Below are 15,532 nucleotides of genomic sequence, written 5' to 3'. Positions count from 1 at the left end.
TGTCACACACACAAACACAAGTTTGTAGATACCAGACTCTTTACAGCCTCTTATTCGTACCGAATCTCTTTTTGTCAGGTGCAGTAACTTAAAAAAATGGTTTACATCCTTTAATCATCTTTAATCTGATTGGTCGGCAGTAAAATTTGAAGTGTAATTCCTTTTAAGAATTAGTTGAAAACAGTTAAAGGAATGTGTTAATGTAAAACCTTTTTCATCAGCAGCCTTCAATATAGTGGTTACACAGTTGTGTGTGTGTGTTGTGTGTCGAGTTTATGCTTGTGTGGGTTCTCTTTAGGGTTCTCCAGTTGCTTCCCATGGTCTGAAATGTGGTTCACTGACTCTAAATTGCCCCAAGGAATGAATGTGATTGGTAGTTTTTCTGCATTTGTCGGCGTTGTGATAGACTGGAGACCTGTCATGGGATTGGCTGCATTCCCTGCAAAGCTGCAGGATTAGGTGCTGTAGATAATGGATGGAGTCTTCAGTCATCTTGTTCAACCAACGGGATGTTAAATACACAGAAAAACGTGATAAAAATTAAATCTAAGTAATGTTGTGTGGTCAGTGAACACCAAAAGGGTTTATCTTATAGCTCTTGGTCAATAATTAAGTGGCCTTCGTGAAATGACACTTAAGCTGCTCTCACCTTTTAAACTTCAGCTGGCAATTCAACCTTCAACCTTAGCTGCAAATTAGCTGCCCTGAGAGTCCAAACTAACTTTAAATGTTTCCTGAAACCTGGCCGTCATGATTTATTGCCATTTCAATGACTACATACCCTGAGCATGAGGCACCCCAAATCTTTTTTTAAACACGTTCTCAGAGTATGTCTTGTCGTGCTTTGAATCGGATTACCTTATATAATGTTATATAACACGTAAAAAGTGACCATGTGTTTTTCATCAAGAACAAAGTGACATAATGAAGAGAACCCCCCCCCCCCAAAGTGCACTAGGTACACTAATTTGGTGTCTCTGACTGGCAGACTGCCAGTCAGGAATGATCAGTTAAAATTATTTAAGTTTATTGCTGACTTATTATTCAGGGGCGGTGGGAGAGTTAGGTATTTAGCCCCTCCCTTCTCAGCCAGTCTCTTCAGGGTACAGTAACTCTGCGTATTTGCTATTCTTCCTTCATCATGGCTGTGTGGTTGTTTCCAAGGCGATGCTGGCTGCTGCGGTACCCTGTTGCTGTGGCCCATGTGTCCTCCAGGGTCACATCCTCTTTCCCCACCTTCCAGGAAAAACCTAGAAGCCTGGCGGACCTCCCTCATGTCAGCACCATGGAGCTGATTTACAGAATGGTGTTCCAGGGTTTCTACAACCGTATACATGAGTTACAGGTATGTCAGTCTGCAGTCCACAGCTCTGCAGGGTCTCTGGGTGACTTACAATTACATATTTACCAAAACTCTGCCACAGTGATAGACCCTGGTTTTAATCTGCGTGTTGCTATTTTTGATGTATGGGTGATTTGTGTAATTCATGATGTAACTTGATTGGTTGAGTTTTTCAGTTTGATGATTTTTGCAGGTTTTCTCTGAGTTTATGTGGTTCTAAGGTTCTCAGTAAATTTTTCCCCACTGACGATGCATAAATTGAAATGTCAGGGCGGTTGCATTATTTCAGTTCTGGGTACCTTCAGGTAACTCCTACACATGCAAGAATGTACTCTTTCTGGCCACATGCTCTGCACTGTTGCTTTATTAATGCATAATGGATTTCTCTATTAAAACGAAGCAGCTGATCAATGAGATACAGATTTTCTTCATATTAAGAGCACTAGGTAGAAAAAATTCAACCTAGTTATTATAAGATTGCACACACTCCAGTTTGATTTTTTTTTTTTTCCCTCCCTTCTGTTGAGTCATTCGTTATATGTTCATGCCCAGATCTATGAGAAGCAGCAATATGGTCCCATCTACAGAGATGGACTGAAGTCAGTATCAGTATCATCACCAAAGCTCCTAGAGGAAGTCCTGAGGAAGGATGACAAGTTTCCCTCTCGAGGAGACATGTCTGCATGGAAAGATTATCGTGACATGAAAGGATTCGGCTATGGTCCTTTTACAGAGTAAGGTTGCCACATACTTTACACTATAAGTGGGACTGATTTGGGTCTGCTGGTACATAAGAGGTTGCACTAAGACAGCAAGTTTACTTCTTTACATTAACAGCAGTATTTCCTTTTGGGCTGAGTTAAGTGAACAATAAAAAAAAATAATGATTATTTTAAACTGAATAACCAGACAAACCAGGTAACCAGATAATTAATGTTATTTACTGTACTCATGACTGGTCATACTATTACAGCTGATGGGTGTGAATGCAGATGAATTTTTCTGAGAGTAGATTGTCCAGTCTGTTCAGGACTAGGTTGTCTCTGTCTGTCATCAAAACAGTCCATCAGTGGTCAAAAACTGATCCCTCATCATCTGAGTAGTCAGGTATTCCCACCTTTATCTCAATATGTTGCTATCTGACTCTGGGTTATCTTTACATAAATACTGACACAGACATCCACTCACATGTCTGACATTTGCACCAACAAACATGGGTTAGTAAAGCTTCTGCTTCCATTTCCAGGGAGGGGGAGCGGTGGTACAGCTTAAGGCAGTTGCTGAACAAGCGTATGCTGCATTTAAAGAGTTCTCTACAGTATGGTGGGACTATCAATGAAGTGGTGAGAGACTTCACAAAGAGGATCCAATATCTGTGCCAGTGCAGCCCAACGGGAGATCGGGTGACTGACGTGGCCAATGAGCTCTATCTCTTCTCACTGGAAAGTACATGAAAAATCTGCACACTGAAAGCTGCAACAAGAATAACTGAGACTAGTTACTTTAATATTCTGTAGTGCTTAAATTAACGGGTGGAATGTATTGTTTTATTGAATGCATGAATGGGATATCAATACATCCATTTTTACAGACAATTCCAGACTTCTTGTTCTAAATCTTAACCTTTGCCCCTCAGGTATCGCCTCCATTCTGTTTGAGGCAAGGCTTGGGTGTCTGGAGAAAGATATCCCTGCAGGTACGCAGGACTTCATCAATGCCATAACACAGATGTTCAAAAACAATCCGGCTGTGTTCATTGCCCCAAAGTGGAGCCATAACCTGCTGCCCTACTGGAGACGTTACATCGCTGGCTGGGATGGCATCTTCACTTTTGGTGAGTTGTACTTATTGGATTTTTAGTACATTTTCGCTTGCATGCATCTTTTTTGATGATAGCGCTAAATCACGTGCCAAACTCAAGGCCCGTGGGCCACATCCGGGCGGGGATACAATTGTTTTTTTTTTTTCTTGGCTGTAATTTAAGAATTGCTAAATTTCCAAAAAGTTTTCACCAGACATTTTTATGGAGAACAATTTTATGGTGGTGGTCGTGGGTGTGGGGTGGGGTAGGGGGAGGGGCACATTTTTTTTTGTTCCACACAAGACTTTAAGTACACTTTGCTAGAACTGGAATGGACCCCTGCTGTCTCCAGGTCTGCCTTAATACCAAAAGCAGAACAAACTGGTGACAAGTTTATTTACTCTTCACATTAGGTTTGGATACAGCTCAAAGCTATTACCCTCAGAAATGTAGCAAGCTAAGTTACAGCAAAATGAAAGTCACTAGTGCAACTACATCCAAGCTTTTTACTAAACTGATCCAACTTTGTGCCAAGTTAGTGTAAGCCCGACGTGGGTGTAATAGAAGAAATAAAGCAGTCCAAGGCGTTGTGGGTGTTGTCTCCACACCAAAAAAATCAGCATAGTCACCCCCAACCACAACACCTCCCTCTGTTTTCTACCAGCGGACTCGACAGCGCCGCCCAGTGACTGACACTAGAAATACCAGTCAGCAAATGCACGCAGGCATTGATCGATAATGCATAGTAAAACTGATGTTTAACCTTACATTACCTAACTTTTGCCCGTTAAAAACAATCTCACTCTTACATTAGTGTTATCTTCCTGATCAATAAAACTCAGTCAAACAGATACACAGGCAAAAAAGTTAAATTCATTTGTTTATTGAACCTGACCTGCTTCAAACAGTCACAACATGGTCAAAAACGTACGTTCTCAAAATCTTACTGAGAATACTTATTTCTAGGCGAAATGTCAAATGTGCTTTTCTCCCCATCTTATTGATAAATACTCAGCCACAGTGAAATTAAACAGTAGTAGTAATCTCCGGCTGGTTTGAGCTTCAGAAATGATTTTGGAAATGTTATTTGTGCGGACTCTACCGCGCTACGTGATCATTAAAAGAGCTTAGCTACTGAGAAGTCACTGGACTCAGAAAACAGCGACGCTACCACCAAGCTACTGAGAAATGTAGTTAGACTGAGGGCGACAGTGATGGGCAGGTGACTTTAAAGAAGTAATGAGTTACAAGTTACTACCGAAAGTAACTACTGGTTTACTTTCAAGTAAATTTTTAAAAGCTCCACCCCTCTTTAACGGAACTTAATACATATGTGCGCTTCAATTAACACATGACACATCTGACACATCTGCACATTATAATGAGATGGACGCTTAATATAATACTGTAGCGATCAGAGGGGGGAGTGTTCACTCTGATCGGACAGTTGAGCTGGGTAGCGCAAAGGCTCATGGGACTGTTAATGTTTGTAATGAAAGCCATGTTTTAGTGATGTTGTGTGAATGTTTAATTGTGTTATGTGAGTTTCCAGGTTCTATGGCTTTGCATAGTGTTACGTTTAATGTTAACTTTAATTATCAGTGTAGCCACCATGACTGAGTTTCCTGGTGTGTTTAATTACCTCTGGCCAGTATTCATGTATAGAGTTGTTGTTGACTTTGATGTTAATAAATAGCACTTCCTGTAGTCGTGCGGTGTAAGGGGCACAGGAATTGTTCAAAGAAGAAATCGCAGTCTCAGTTTATCTTCTTCCACGTGAGCTCGCCACATTGGTGTCAGAAGTGGGATGATAAAAAGAAGAATGGAGAGACAGATTGAAGAATTAGAGCAAGCCATGGAGCAGAACATGAAGCTTTTGGAAAGCCTGGAACGACGACAGATGAGATCTGCTGATGAACAATTTCCAGCTCGACCTGATGGTTCCAGTGCACCTCGGCCCCTTCGCCCCGTAGAGGTTGGGGGTGCTACTGCAGAAGGATTCCTGCAGCCTGCTGCCACTGCTGCCAATGAGTTGCCACCATTGGTAACCACACCCGAGCCGTCGCACCGTGCAGCCATGCCTAAGACACCAGCCAAGCTTCCCAAGTACAATGGGGTGACACCACTGGAGCCATACCTCTCTCAAGTCCAACTAGCAGCATGGCACAGCGGCTGGAGCAGCAAAGAAGCTGCCACCCACCTGGCCCTGGCATTGGAGGGAAAGGCGCTGCAGGTGCTCCTCGACATCACCCCAACAGAGCAACAAGACCTTCAAGCCTTGACCATGGCACTACAGAGGCGGTTTGGGCAGAGACTCTTTACTGACCAGAGTAGGGAACAACTAGCCAGCCGTCACCGCCGAGAAGGAGAGAGCCTGGGCACCTTCGCCGCAGATGTGCAACTGCATGCCCAACGGGGTTATCCACAGTTCCACGCAGCTGCCCAGGAGGAGCTGGCCCTCCATGCGTTCCTGCGGGGGCTCACACCAGAGAGGTTGCGCCAGCATGTCCGCCTTGCCATGCCCCAGGTTCTCAGTGAGGCTCTCTGTGAAGCTGAACGGGCCGAGGCGGTGCTCTCTACACGGTCTACTCAGCAGAAGGTTTCCACACCGCAACCACACATCAGGATGCTCGACTACGATGAGGAAGAGGAGGATGCTGAAGAGGTCTACCAAGTTCAGCCTTCACCACGACAGTCTCAGCGATGGCCTCCACCCTCCATGCGCCGTCCTCCTCGCCAAAAAGACCGCTGTTACCGATGTGACGAGCCTGGCCATTTTGCTCGAAACTGCCCAGCCCCAGCACCAAAGACCAGAGCCAACCAACCTGCGGGAAACGACAGCGGAGTGGTCTAGCGAGGGGGCCACCACTCCAGTCTCCAACCCCCCTCCGAGGCCGGTATACACTGGTCGGCTGCTTGGGTCACGCCAGAGGACTGTACCTGATTTGCCAACTTGATGGCCAACCCTGCCGGGCCCTGGTAGACACAGGGTCTACCATTTCCCTGGTGCGACCTGGCATCCTCCCAAACACCATTGGTCCACTTTCAAAGGCATGGTCCCCAACCAGTACCCAACTGATGACAGCGACAGGAGAAAAAGCAGACATGAGAGGAAAGAAGGGACTGACAGTCCAGGCGGGGGGCCATGTGCTGGTGCACAAGTTCTGGCTCGCCAACATCCAAGACCCATGTATTATTGGACTGGACTTGTTGAAACGTTGGAAAGCCCTCGTCAATGTGTCGAAGGCAACCATCACCCTTGGCACAGAGACCTTGACACTCCAGTCTGGCCGGCGGAAGAAGAGGCAGCCCAGTAATCGACGTGCCAGTCGCCAAGCAGTGGCTGCCCTGCAGACACCAAGCCGCGGTGTTTCACCATCCGCCAACACACCCACCAGCGTCCCTGCACAGTTACAGCCTGCCCCAACCTCTAGTCCAGAGCCTGCTGCCCCTCCCTCTACTGAGACAACGGAGGCCATAGAGGACTTGTGGCAACGCAGCAAAGATGGTCTAAACCCACAGCAATGCCAAGAGCTGAAACAACTCCTCGAGGAATACACGGACATCTTCGCTGCGAGAGACGAAGACTGCAAGCACACAGGGTTGGTCCAGCATGCCATCGACACCGGCTCCGCCAAGCCCATCCGTCTACGCCCTCATCGGTTGAGTCTTGCTAAACGGCAGGTAGCAGAGGATAAGATCCGTGAAATGTTGGCTGCTGGAGTAATTGAGCCCTCCGACAGCCCATGGGCAGCCCCAGTTGTCTTGGTGAGAAAGAAGGATGGTAGCTGGCGTTTCTGTGTGGACTATCGACTCCTTAATGCCATCACAAGGAAGGACTCTTACCCGCTCCCACGCATCGACGATGCGCTCGACTACCTCTTGGGGTCCAGCTGGTTCAGCTCACTTGACTTGCGCAGTGGCTACTGGCAGGTGGAGCTGGCCCCTGACGCAAGACCAAAGACTGCCTTCACCATTGGACAGGGGCTATGGCAGTTCCGCGTCATGCCTTTCGGGCTTTGCAACGCACCGGCTACTTTTGAGCGGCTGATGGAGCGGGTGCTGGCAGATGTACCCCGGAGTCGCTGTGTCGTGTACCTTGATGACCTGCTAGTACACGCCAATGACTTTGACAGGGCCTTGTCTAAACTGTGTGAGGTCTTCACTACCATCCGACAGGCAGGGCTGCGGCTGAACCCGGCAAAGTGTCGTCTGCTGACAAGGGAGACAGAGTTCCTGGGCCACATCGTTAGTGCTCATGGTGTAGCCACCAACCCAGCTAAGGTGGCTGCCGTCCGAGACTGGCCAACCCCAGCTAACATCAGTGAACTGCGAAGCTTCCTGGGCCTGGCGTCATATTACCGCCGCTTCATCAGAAGTTTTGCAACCATCGCCAGCCCACTCCACCGCCTGACCGACAAGGGCCGACCATTCGCCTGGGACGATGCCTGTGCTGCAGCTTTCACCCGACTCAAGGAGACCCTCACTGAAGCCCCGATCTTGGCCTACCCTGACCCCCAACAGCCCTTCATCGTGGACACTGATGCCAGCAATGTGGGGATCGGGGCTGTCCTCTCACAGAAGGGAGGGGATGGAGAGCGTGCAGTGGCCTACTTCAGTCGTGCCCTGAGTCGGGCAGAGAAGAACTACTGCGTCACCCGACGCGAGCTGCTGGCGGTGGTCGTGGCGCTGCGGCACTTCCGCCCGTACCTGCATGGCAGTCACTTCCTCATCCGCACAGACCACGCTTCACTTACCTGGCTTCTGAACTTCAAGCATCCTGAAGGCCAGGTGGCCCGCTGGTTGGAGGCCCTCCAAGGGTACGACTTCGAGATCCAGCATCGAGCGGGGCGACATCATGGCAACGCCGATGCACTCTCCAGGCGCCCCTGTGCAGCGTTGGAGTGTCGTTACTGTCAGCGGCAAGAGGAACGAGGCCAGTCGACAGTAGTGGTGGCGACTGTTGACCTAGCCACCAATGGGGAGGGGTGGCCCCCAATGAGTACTCAGCAGCTGAGACAGCAGCAGGAGGCAGACACCACCCTGGCGCTACTGCGGGGCTGGTTGGAGGTGGGGCAGCGCCCTGCATGGACAGAGGTGTCAGCGCTAGGGCTTGAAATGAAGGCCTACTACTCCCAATGGGGCAACTTCGAGTTTCACGATGGGTTGGTCTACCGGAGATGGCACGCCTCTGGACGAGGAAACGACCTCCTACAGCTATTGGTGCCCCGGACGCTCCGGCCACAGGTCCTCCAGATCGTCCACGGCTCGGTGGGGGCAGGGCACTACGGAAACGCCAAAACCCTCAAACGTCTCAGGGGGAGGTTCTACTGGCCTGGCTGTCGACAAGATGTAGAGCTGCACGTGCACTGCTGCGACTCCTGCACCGCCCAGAAAGGACCAACTCGTCACTCCCATGCCCCACTGCAGCAGTACTTGGTAGGGGCCCCAATGGAGCGAGTTGGAGTGGACATCCTTGGGCCCTTCCCAGTCACCGACTCCGGAAACCGATATGTCCTTGTGGCCATGGACTACTTCACGAAGTGGCCTGAGGCATATGCGGTGCCAGATCAGAGCGCCACCACAACAGCAGAGAGGTTGGTGGAGGAGATGTTTGCCCGTTTCGGAGTCCCCGCCGAGCTCCACAGTGACCAGGGGCGGAACTTCGAGTCCCAAGTCTTTGGTGAGGTCTGTCGACGGCTGGGGGTGAACAAGACAAGGACAACGCCGCTCCATCCTCAAAGCGATGGGCTAGTGGAACGTTTCAACCGCACCCTGGCCACTCAGCTCGCCATCCTCACCAGCCAACACCAGCGTGACTGGGACCGCCACCTACCCTTGGTCCTGTGGTCCTACCGGACTGCTGTCCAGGAGTCTAGCCAGTGCACGCCTGCTGCCCTCATGTTCGGGCGGGAGCTCCGGACGCCAGTCGACTTGGTGTTTGGCGCTCCGCCTGAACCCGAGATTGCCGGGGGAAAAGAGATGGACTATTTTCGTAGGCTGAAGGATCGTCTCCAGGTGGTCCACGACTACACCCGCCAGGCCCAGGCTAACTCTGGGATACGGCAGAAGAGGGCTTATGATACGCGATGCCAGGGGCAGGACTTCATACCAGGAGACAAGGTATGGATCTATTGTCCTGCCCGCAAGAAGGGGGTTTCCCCCAAGCTCCGCAGCCATTGGCAAGGGCCCGGCGAGGTCCTGGATCGATTGTCTGAGGTGGTGTACCGGGTGCGCATGCCTGGTCAGGGGCGCAAGGTGGTGCTGCACCGGGACAGGCTCTCACCCTATCAACCCCTCGCCCCGCCTTCAGTTGGAGAGGGGGACGGTGGAAGCCCCCCACAGGCTGATCAGGGTGTCTCCCCTCAAGTGGCACCCCCTGCAAGCCCCAAACGGCCTGCCCGCCAGCGGCGGCAGCCTGGACATTTGAAAGACTTTGTGTTGAGTGATGGGGTTGCCGAGGACGGCTGACCCCTCAGGTGGGGGCTATGTAGCGATCAGAGGGGGGAGTGTTCACTCTGATCGGACAGTTGAGCTGGGTAGCGCAAAGGCTCATGGGACTGTTAATGTTTGTAATGAAAGCCATGTTTTAGTGATGTTGTGTGAATGTTTAATTGTGTTATGTGAGTTTCCAGGTTCTATGGCTTTGCATAGTGTTACGTTTAATGTTAACTTTAATTATCAGTGTAGCCACCATGACTGAGTTTCCTGGTGTGTTTAATTACCTCTGGCCAGTATTCATGTATAGAGTTGTTGTTGACTTTGATGTTAATAAATAGCACTTCCTGTAGTCGTGCGGTGTAAGGGGCACAGGAATTGTTCAAAGAAGAAATCGCAGTCTCAGTTTATCTTCTTCCACGTGAGCTCGCCACAATACATTATTAACAGAAACAAAGCACACAAATCTAAACTGTTTTAATGTTGCTGTGGGACAAAGTGAGACAAGCCTCCAATCCAATGCCATGTATGTAGATATTATAATTACTATGTTTATATGGTGGATCGATACAAATAACACAATAGATGTTTTGGAACTGTTGATATTTATTGCCCATCAACAGGGGGCAACTGGGCAAAAATAAATTATGCTTGTTAAGCACTGTACCAAAAATAAATAACAATGTAGTGCAGATTAAACAAACAAACAAAGAAACGGTTACACAACTTCAGACAATTGGTAGATATACTGTACTTCAAGTATTTTCTTCCTCGAAAAAGTAGAACAGTGTAACGATATGAAGTGCTTTCAATGTTACGGAAAAGTGCAATATATAGCAAAACTAAGACATCCAAATCTTACGGAAGCGTAGTGCAGCCACGTCAGTAAAAAAAAAAAAAAAAAAAAAAAAAAATCTGTATCAAGGTACAACGTGAAGTTTATTATCTGAACAATAAACATTTCACTTTGTAACGTGATACTTTCACGTTATTACAATATACAAACTTATCACGTTGTAACGTGATAAATTATTGTTAGAATAATAGACCTCCAGAGGGTCGGACTCATTCCTCCTTTTGTACAGCCCCATGCTTAAAAAAAAAAAAACCTGCATAGGTTACACATACTTATCACAATATCATCCACCGTGCGCAATAACTGTAGAATCTCGCCACGAACTTGCTTACATTGTGTAAATCAGCCATATTCCTTCTTCGTTTCCTCATTCAAACATGAAACCTTTCACGTCATAACAATATAAATTATCACGTTATAACGTTATACTGATTTTTTTTTTTTTACTGACTTGGCAGCACTATGCTCCTGTGAAATATAAACAGATAATACATAAAAATACATCTCCATAAAAATAATTATCTATGGCTTTCGCTGACAATGAAGATCTCACCTCAGGAGACTGCAACCAGCCAACATTCACTCATTTTCAACCACCTATCCGTTTCCTGAATGGGTCCTGATGGACAGGGGACCCGCCCAGTCCCCAGTCCATCACAGGGCCAACACATAGAGACAGAAAATCACTCACACTCAGTCCATTTAGAGTCACCAATTAACCCAAACATGTTGTCTTTGGACATGTCTTTAGAAGAAACCCATGCAGGCATGGGGAAAACATGCAAATTCTGGCCAGGCCGGGAACTGAACCTGTGATCTTATTGTGGGGCAACAGCGCTAACCACTATGCCACTGTGCTGACTATTTAAACATTATTACTCGGTTATTCACATACTGATGTGATTGTGACATAATTAGCATTCAGTATATTGAAGGGTTTCTGCTTTTTCTTTTTTTTTTTTTCCTTGTGGTGAAAACTAAAATAAAACATTTCTGCTTTTATCCTAGCTAAAGGGTTGATTGACAAGAAGCTGGAGGCCATTCAGCAGTGTGTTGAAACCAGCCTAGATGTGCAGGGTGAATACTTAACGTACCTCCTCTCAAACACTGACATGAGCATGAAGGATGTGTATGGCACCATCACTGAGCTTCTCTTAGCGGGAGTGGACACGGTAAACATGATGGGTCGATGGGTTCCCTCAATTTTTTCTGCATGTAAATGGTTTTAATTCTCTGTGCCCGCTTACCTATTGTCATTTATTTATTTTTTATTATCAAGACATCCAATACCCTCACTTGGACTTTGCACCAGCTTTCCAGGAATCCTGAAATCCAGAACAGACTTTACAAAGAAGTGTCCACATTCCTACCAGCAGATCAGAGCCCCTCTGCAACAGAGATCACTCAGATTCCATATTTAAGGGCTGTAATAAAAGAGGTTCTGAGGTGAGAGGTTATGGTGTTGTGGTGAGGTTCTGTGGCCACTGTGACTGATGGGAAAAACATGTTATTGGAAGATAGCTTACATTTAAACCATCACTTATTTCTCTGTATCGTTTCATACAAATGATTCATTCCTGTTTTGCAGGATGTATCCTGTTGTTCCTGTGAATGGACGGGTAGTGTCGGAAAACAGTATTTCTGTTGGTGGATATCAATTTCCAAAGAAAGTGGGTTTGTTTTGTAGGACACATTCTGTTTTTGTTTTTCATGACCAATATTATAACTTCAAAATAAGTCTACAATGTCAAACAGTGTAAGAGTGTACCTACCTTAGATATTTAATATACCACATACATTACTATTTAAGAGCTCATGTGTCAGATGCCAAGGTAGTCTTTTATTAGAGCAGGTGAGGGAATGTCATCATTTTAAAAAAACAAAAGAACAAAAAAAAAAAAACAAAAAAACAGAAGGCTGTGTCTTCATTTACATATATTGATCCAGCTTTAACTTTTTTACCTCAACTTTTGTTTCTCCAGACACCTTTTTTGTTTTGTCATTATGCCATCAGTCATGATGAAGACACTTTCCCAGAACCATTCACATTTAAGCCTGAGAGATGGCTCCGTGATGAAAACTCACTGCCAGCTGCTTTTGGCTCTCTTCCATTTGGCTTTGGAGTGAGAAGCTGCGTCGGCCGCCGGATTGCTGAGCTTGAGATGTACATGGTTCTCGTTCATGTAAGTGACACAGTCAAACACCTTGTCAAGTTGTTGCAGACCCTTCTCATGACATCAGCTTTTAATGATGTCTTTTTTCTGGCCATTTAACTTTGATATGACAACAACAACTTTACTCTTCTTTTAGATATTTTGTTGTCCCCCAACTCTCAGTTGGAAAAAAATATTTTTGTATTCACCAGTTAGTTCCTAACTGTGCTCCAGTTTGCTGTCGTGGGACTAATTGGGAATTAGGAGGGAACTGCCTCATTCAGACACTGCAATAAGGTAACTTCTATATCTCTTTTTCCCCTTTCAGCTAATCAGGCAGTATGAAATTAAACCTGACCCCGCAATGGGAGAATTGAGGGCCCTCACCCGCACTGTGCTGATCCCAGAACAACCGATAAACCTTCACTTTGTGGACAGAAGATGTGACAATGCAGCCTAATGTGTATCTGCAGATTCCTCCAACATATTTTTAAAAGGTTGTATGTTCTCCATTGACAAACAATGGACCACACTTCCTTACGTTTCACACGATGAAGCAATTTAAGAGCTATAGACCATTTGTTAAAAAGGTAACATAATAAGTGCTCATTATTCACCCAAAAGATGCATTGCTTAACTTTGTGTTTTTATAAGAATGGTAAAGAAGTTAGCATAAATGTTTTTTAAAACGAATTTGTCTCATTAGTTCAACTGAATGAGTAGTGATTCGTACTTCTACAAGTTAAAGTAATAATTTGTACTTTTGCTTCTATTCGCCCACTGCTTTTCAAATCAAAGCATTTCGCAATGTAAAAAATGTTAAATGATTCAAAATTGTATAATCCATTATCCATCTGATATATCCCTGAGGGTGATGTGAAGACTGGAGGCAATTCCATCAGTCATAGAGCTAGAACAGTTCCCTGTGGAGCTCCAGCGCTGTTCATCGCTGTCCCTGGAGAAACATTTCATCACAAAAGAATCACACACTGTCTCATTAGTTTACTGATGGATGAGATATCAGTAATAAACGATTCTTCCTCTTGCTGGGGACCCCCAGGGTAGACCTCAAAAGTTACCTTAAGAACTACTGCTTCCTGTATCCAGCCCACACACTCTCTTCTGGATGATCTGGCGACAGGAGCAGCAGGAGCAGCGCTACCTTTAATAACAGCTCTGTCCTACTCTGCTGCTCTGCCATGCTCCTGCTCCATTTATGACGGCGTAACAATGTGACACAGGCTCCGTCCATCACTAATGTAATCAATTATGTTTGGATTATATAAATGTATTGTTATGCTCTGGGTAGAGGACTTCAATAAACTTGAGAATTGACTTAAAGTGTACTACCGATCATAGTGCTTCATAGATCTCCCAGCAGGGGGAGACATACTAACATGGACACAGTAAAGTTGCTGCGCTTCACCGGGACGTCTCATCACACTTCGGCGGGACCGCTGCACTGAGCAGCGGCTGATCTCGGACCAGGTGCTCGGTGAACAGCTGGACCTGGAGGTCAGGCCACATCCCTTAGGACTCTGCAGAACTAATGGACACACACATATTTTGTTTTACATTGTCCACGACTGAGTAACTGCGATTCAGCCCAGCTGGAGAGTTTATTCTACTTTCACAAGTAAAGTTATTAAACTGACAGCGAAGGCTGTGACTGACAGCCTGAACCACCAATCACAAAACTAGATAACACAAAGTAAAGGTGTGTGTGTGTGTGTGTGTGTGTGTGTGTGTGTGTGTGTGTGTGTAGGGGAGAGAGAGAGAGAGTGAGCGAGTGAGCGCTGCCACAATCCCAGTGTTGTTGAGGAGGACTGTCCTCCTCGATGTGTCTGCAGCGGGACGTCCTCCCTGTCCTCCTCGGTGTGTCTGCAGCGGGACGTCTCTCCTGTCCTCCCTGTCCTCCTCGGTGTGTCTGCAGCGGGACGTCTCCCCTGTCCTCCTCGGTGTGTCTGCAGCGGGACGTCTCTCCTGTCCTCCCTGTCCTCCTCGGTGTGTCTGCAGCGGGACGTCTCCCCTGTCCTCCTCGGTGTGTCTGCAGCGGGACGTCTCTCCTGTCCTCCCTGTCCTCCTCGGTGTGTCTGCAGCGGGACGTCCTCCCTGTCCTCCTCGGTGTGTCTGCAGCGGGACGTCTCCCCTGTCCTCCCTGCTCTCTCTCTGGAAGCGGCAGAAAGTAGCTGGATCCCGCGGTGATGGCAGCCGACCCTGAGTGAGTCTGGGCCGGCTGTGTGCGCTCTGCTTTTGCTCGGATGGGATGCACTGTGAGCTTCATCTGCTGTGAAGAGGACTTTCTGCAAATGCCGGTGTACCGACATGAGGAGGAGGAGAAGAAAGAGAGCCAGAGGAAGGTAAGAGCTGCGTTGGCAGAGGTGTGTTTTTCTAAAAGGGCTACTTTCATATCGGATCCAGATAAGAATCTTCGACCTTTGGCTCCCTTTTGATAAAGTCGATGTAAAGTGGGTGAATGCAGACAAACCACAGCGGCGACCACGAGCAGCCGAAATAAGCGTGTGTGCGATCACACAACTGAGCAGACAGCAGGCAGGTGGTTCAAAACGGCTGCTACACAACCCATAATCCAGGTATATTGTGCTTGGTACCTGCCCTGACATCATCCATTCAAACACAGCTCCAGTCAGTGAATGGGACAACCCCACTCACCATAATGACTGCCGGGGGCAACTCCGTTAAGTCCAAGTTCAGTCATGCTCGAGCGCTATGACCAAACACGCGGATCTAAAGAGCGTACCTGCAGTGATGTCATGGAAATGATTTCCTGTAACTTTCTCCAGCCTACATCAGTGAGGGCTGACTCCTGAACAGTGTCGTGATCTGACTTCAGACTGAAAAGTGCCCAGAGATGATATTGAGGTTTTACTTTCTGCCCTGTGGAATGTGGTCTGTGACCTGTGACCTGTGACCTGTGACCT

General features: G+C 47.2%; 2 protein-coding genes across 7 annotated transcripts in view; both read left to right on the top strand.

The window, feature by feature from the left end:
- Positions 1 to 1,141: 1,141 nt before the first annotated feature.
- LOC115062233 (sterol 26-hydroxylase, mitochondrial) lies at positions 1,142 to 13,801 on the top strand. Its single transcript, XM_029530863.1, has 9 exons — positions 1,142 to 1,345; positions 1,895 to 2,076; positions 2,589 to 2,788; positions 2,979 to 3,176; positions 11,446 to 11,609; positions 11,717 to 11,883; positions 12,026 to 12,107; positions 12,420 to 12,620; positions 12,919 to 13,801. The coding sequence occupies exons 1-9, from the start codon at positions 1,142 to 1,144 to the stop codon at positions 13,048 to 13,050; spliced, it is 1,530 nt and encodes a 509-aa protein (XP_029386723.1). The 3' UTR covers positions 13,051 to 13,801.
- A 949-nt stretch (positions 13,802 to 14,750) lies between these two features.
- Positions 14,751 to 15,532, top strand: part of tns1b (tensin 1b) — a 155,667-nt gene continuing 154,885 nt past the window's right edge. For 4 of the 6 annotated variants that reach the window (XM_029493016.1, XM_029493020.1, XM_029493018.1 and 1 more), the window contains exon 1: positions 14,753 to 14,950. In XM_029493016.1, the coding sequence (XP_029348876.1) occupies positions 14,852 to 14,950 (99 nt within the window). In that variant the 5' untranslated portion in view covers positions 14,753 to 14,851. Of the gene's footprint in view, positions 14,951 to 15,532 lie in introns of all 6 variants that reach the window. The other 2 variants (XM_029493024.1, XM_029493019.1) reach the window with 2 other exon arrangements.

This window comes from Echeneis naucrates, chromosome 21 (genome assembly GCF_900963305.1).
Source record: "Echeneis naucrates chromosome 21, fEcheNa1.1, whole genome shotgun sequence".
Taxonomy (NCBI): Eukaryota; Metazoa; Chordata; class Actinopteri; order Carangiformes; family Echeneidae; genus Echeneis; species Echeneis naucrates.
This window is presented reverse-complemented; position numbering and strand designations above follow the sequence as displayed.

Excerpts from the sequence above, each read along its gene's own strand:
- LOC115062233 (XM_029530863.1), top strand. The coding sequence starts at position 1,142 with ATGGCTGTGTGGTTGTTTCCAAGGCGATGCTGGCTGCTGCGGTACCCT. Across the intron at positions 1,346-1,894 it reads ACCGTATACATGAGTTACAG|ATCTATGAGAAGCAGCAATA; the intron begins GTATGTCAGTCT and ends GTTCATGCCCAG. Across the intron at positions 2,077-2,588 it reads GGCTATGGTCCTTTTACAGA|GGAGGGGGAGCGGTGGTACA; the intron begins GTAAGGTTGCCA and ends TTCCATTTCCAG.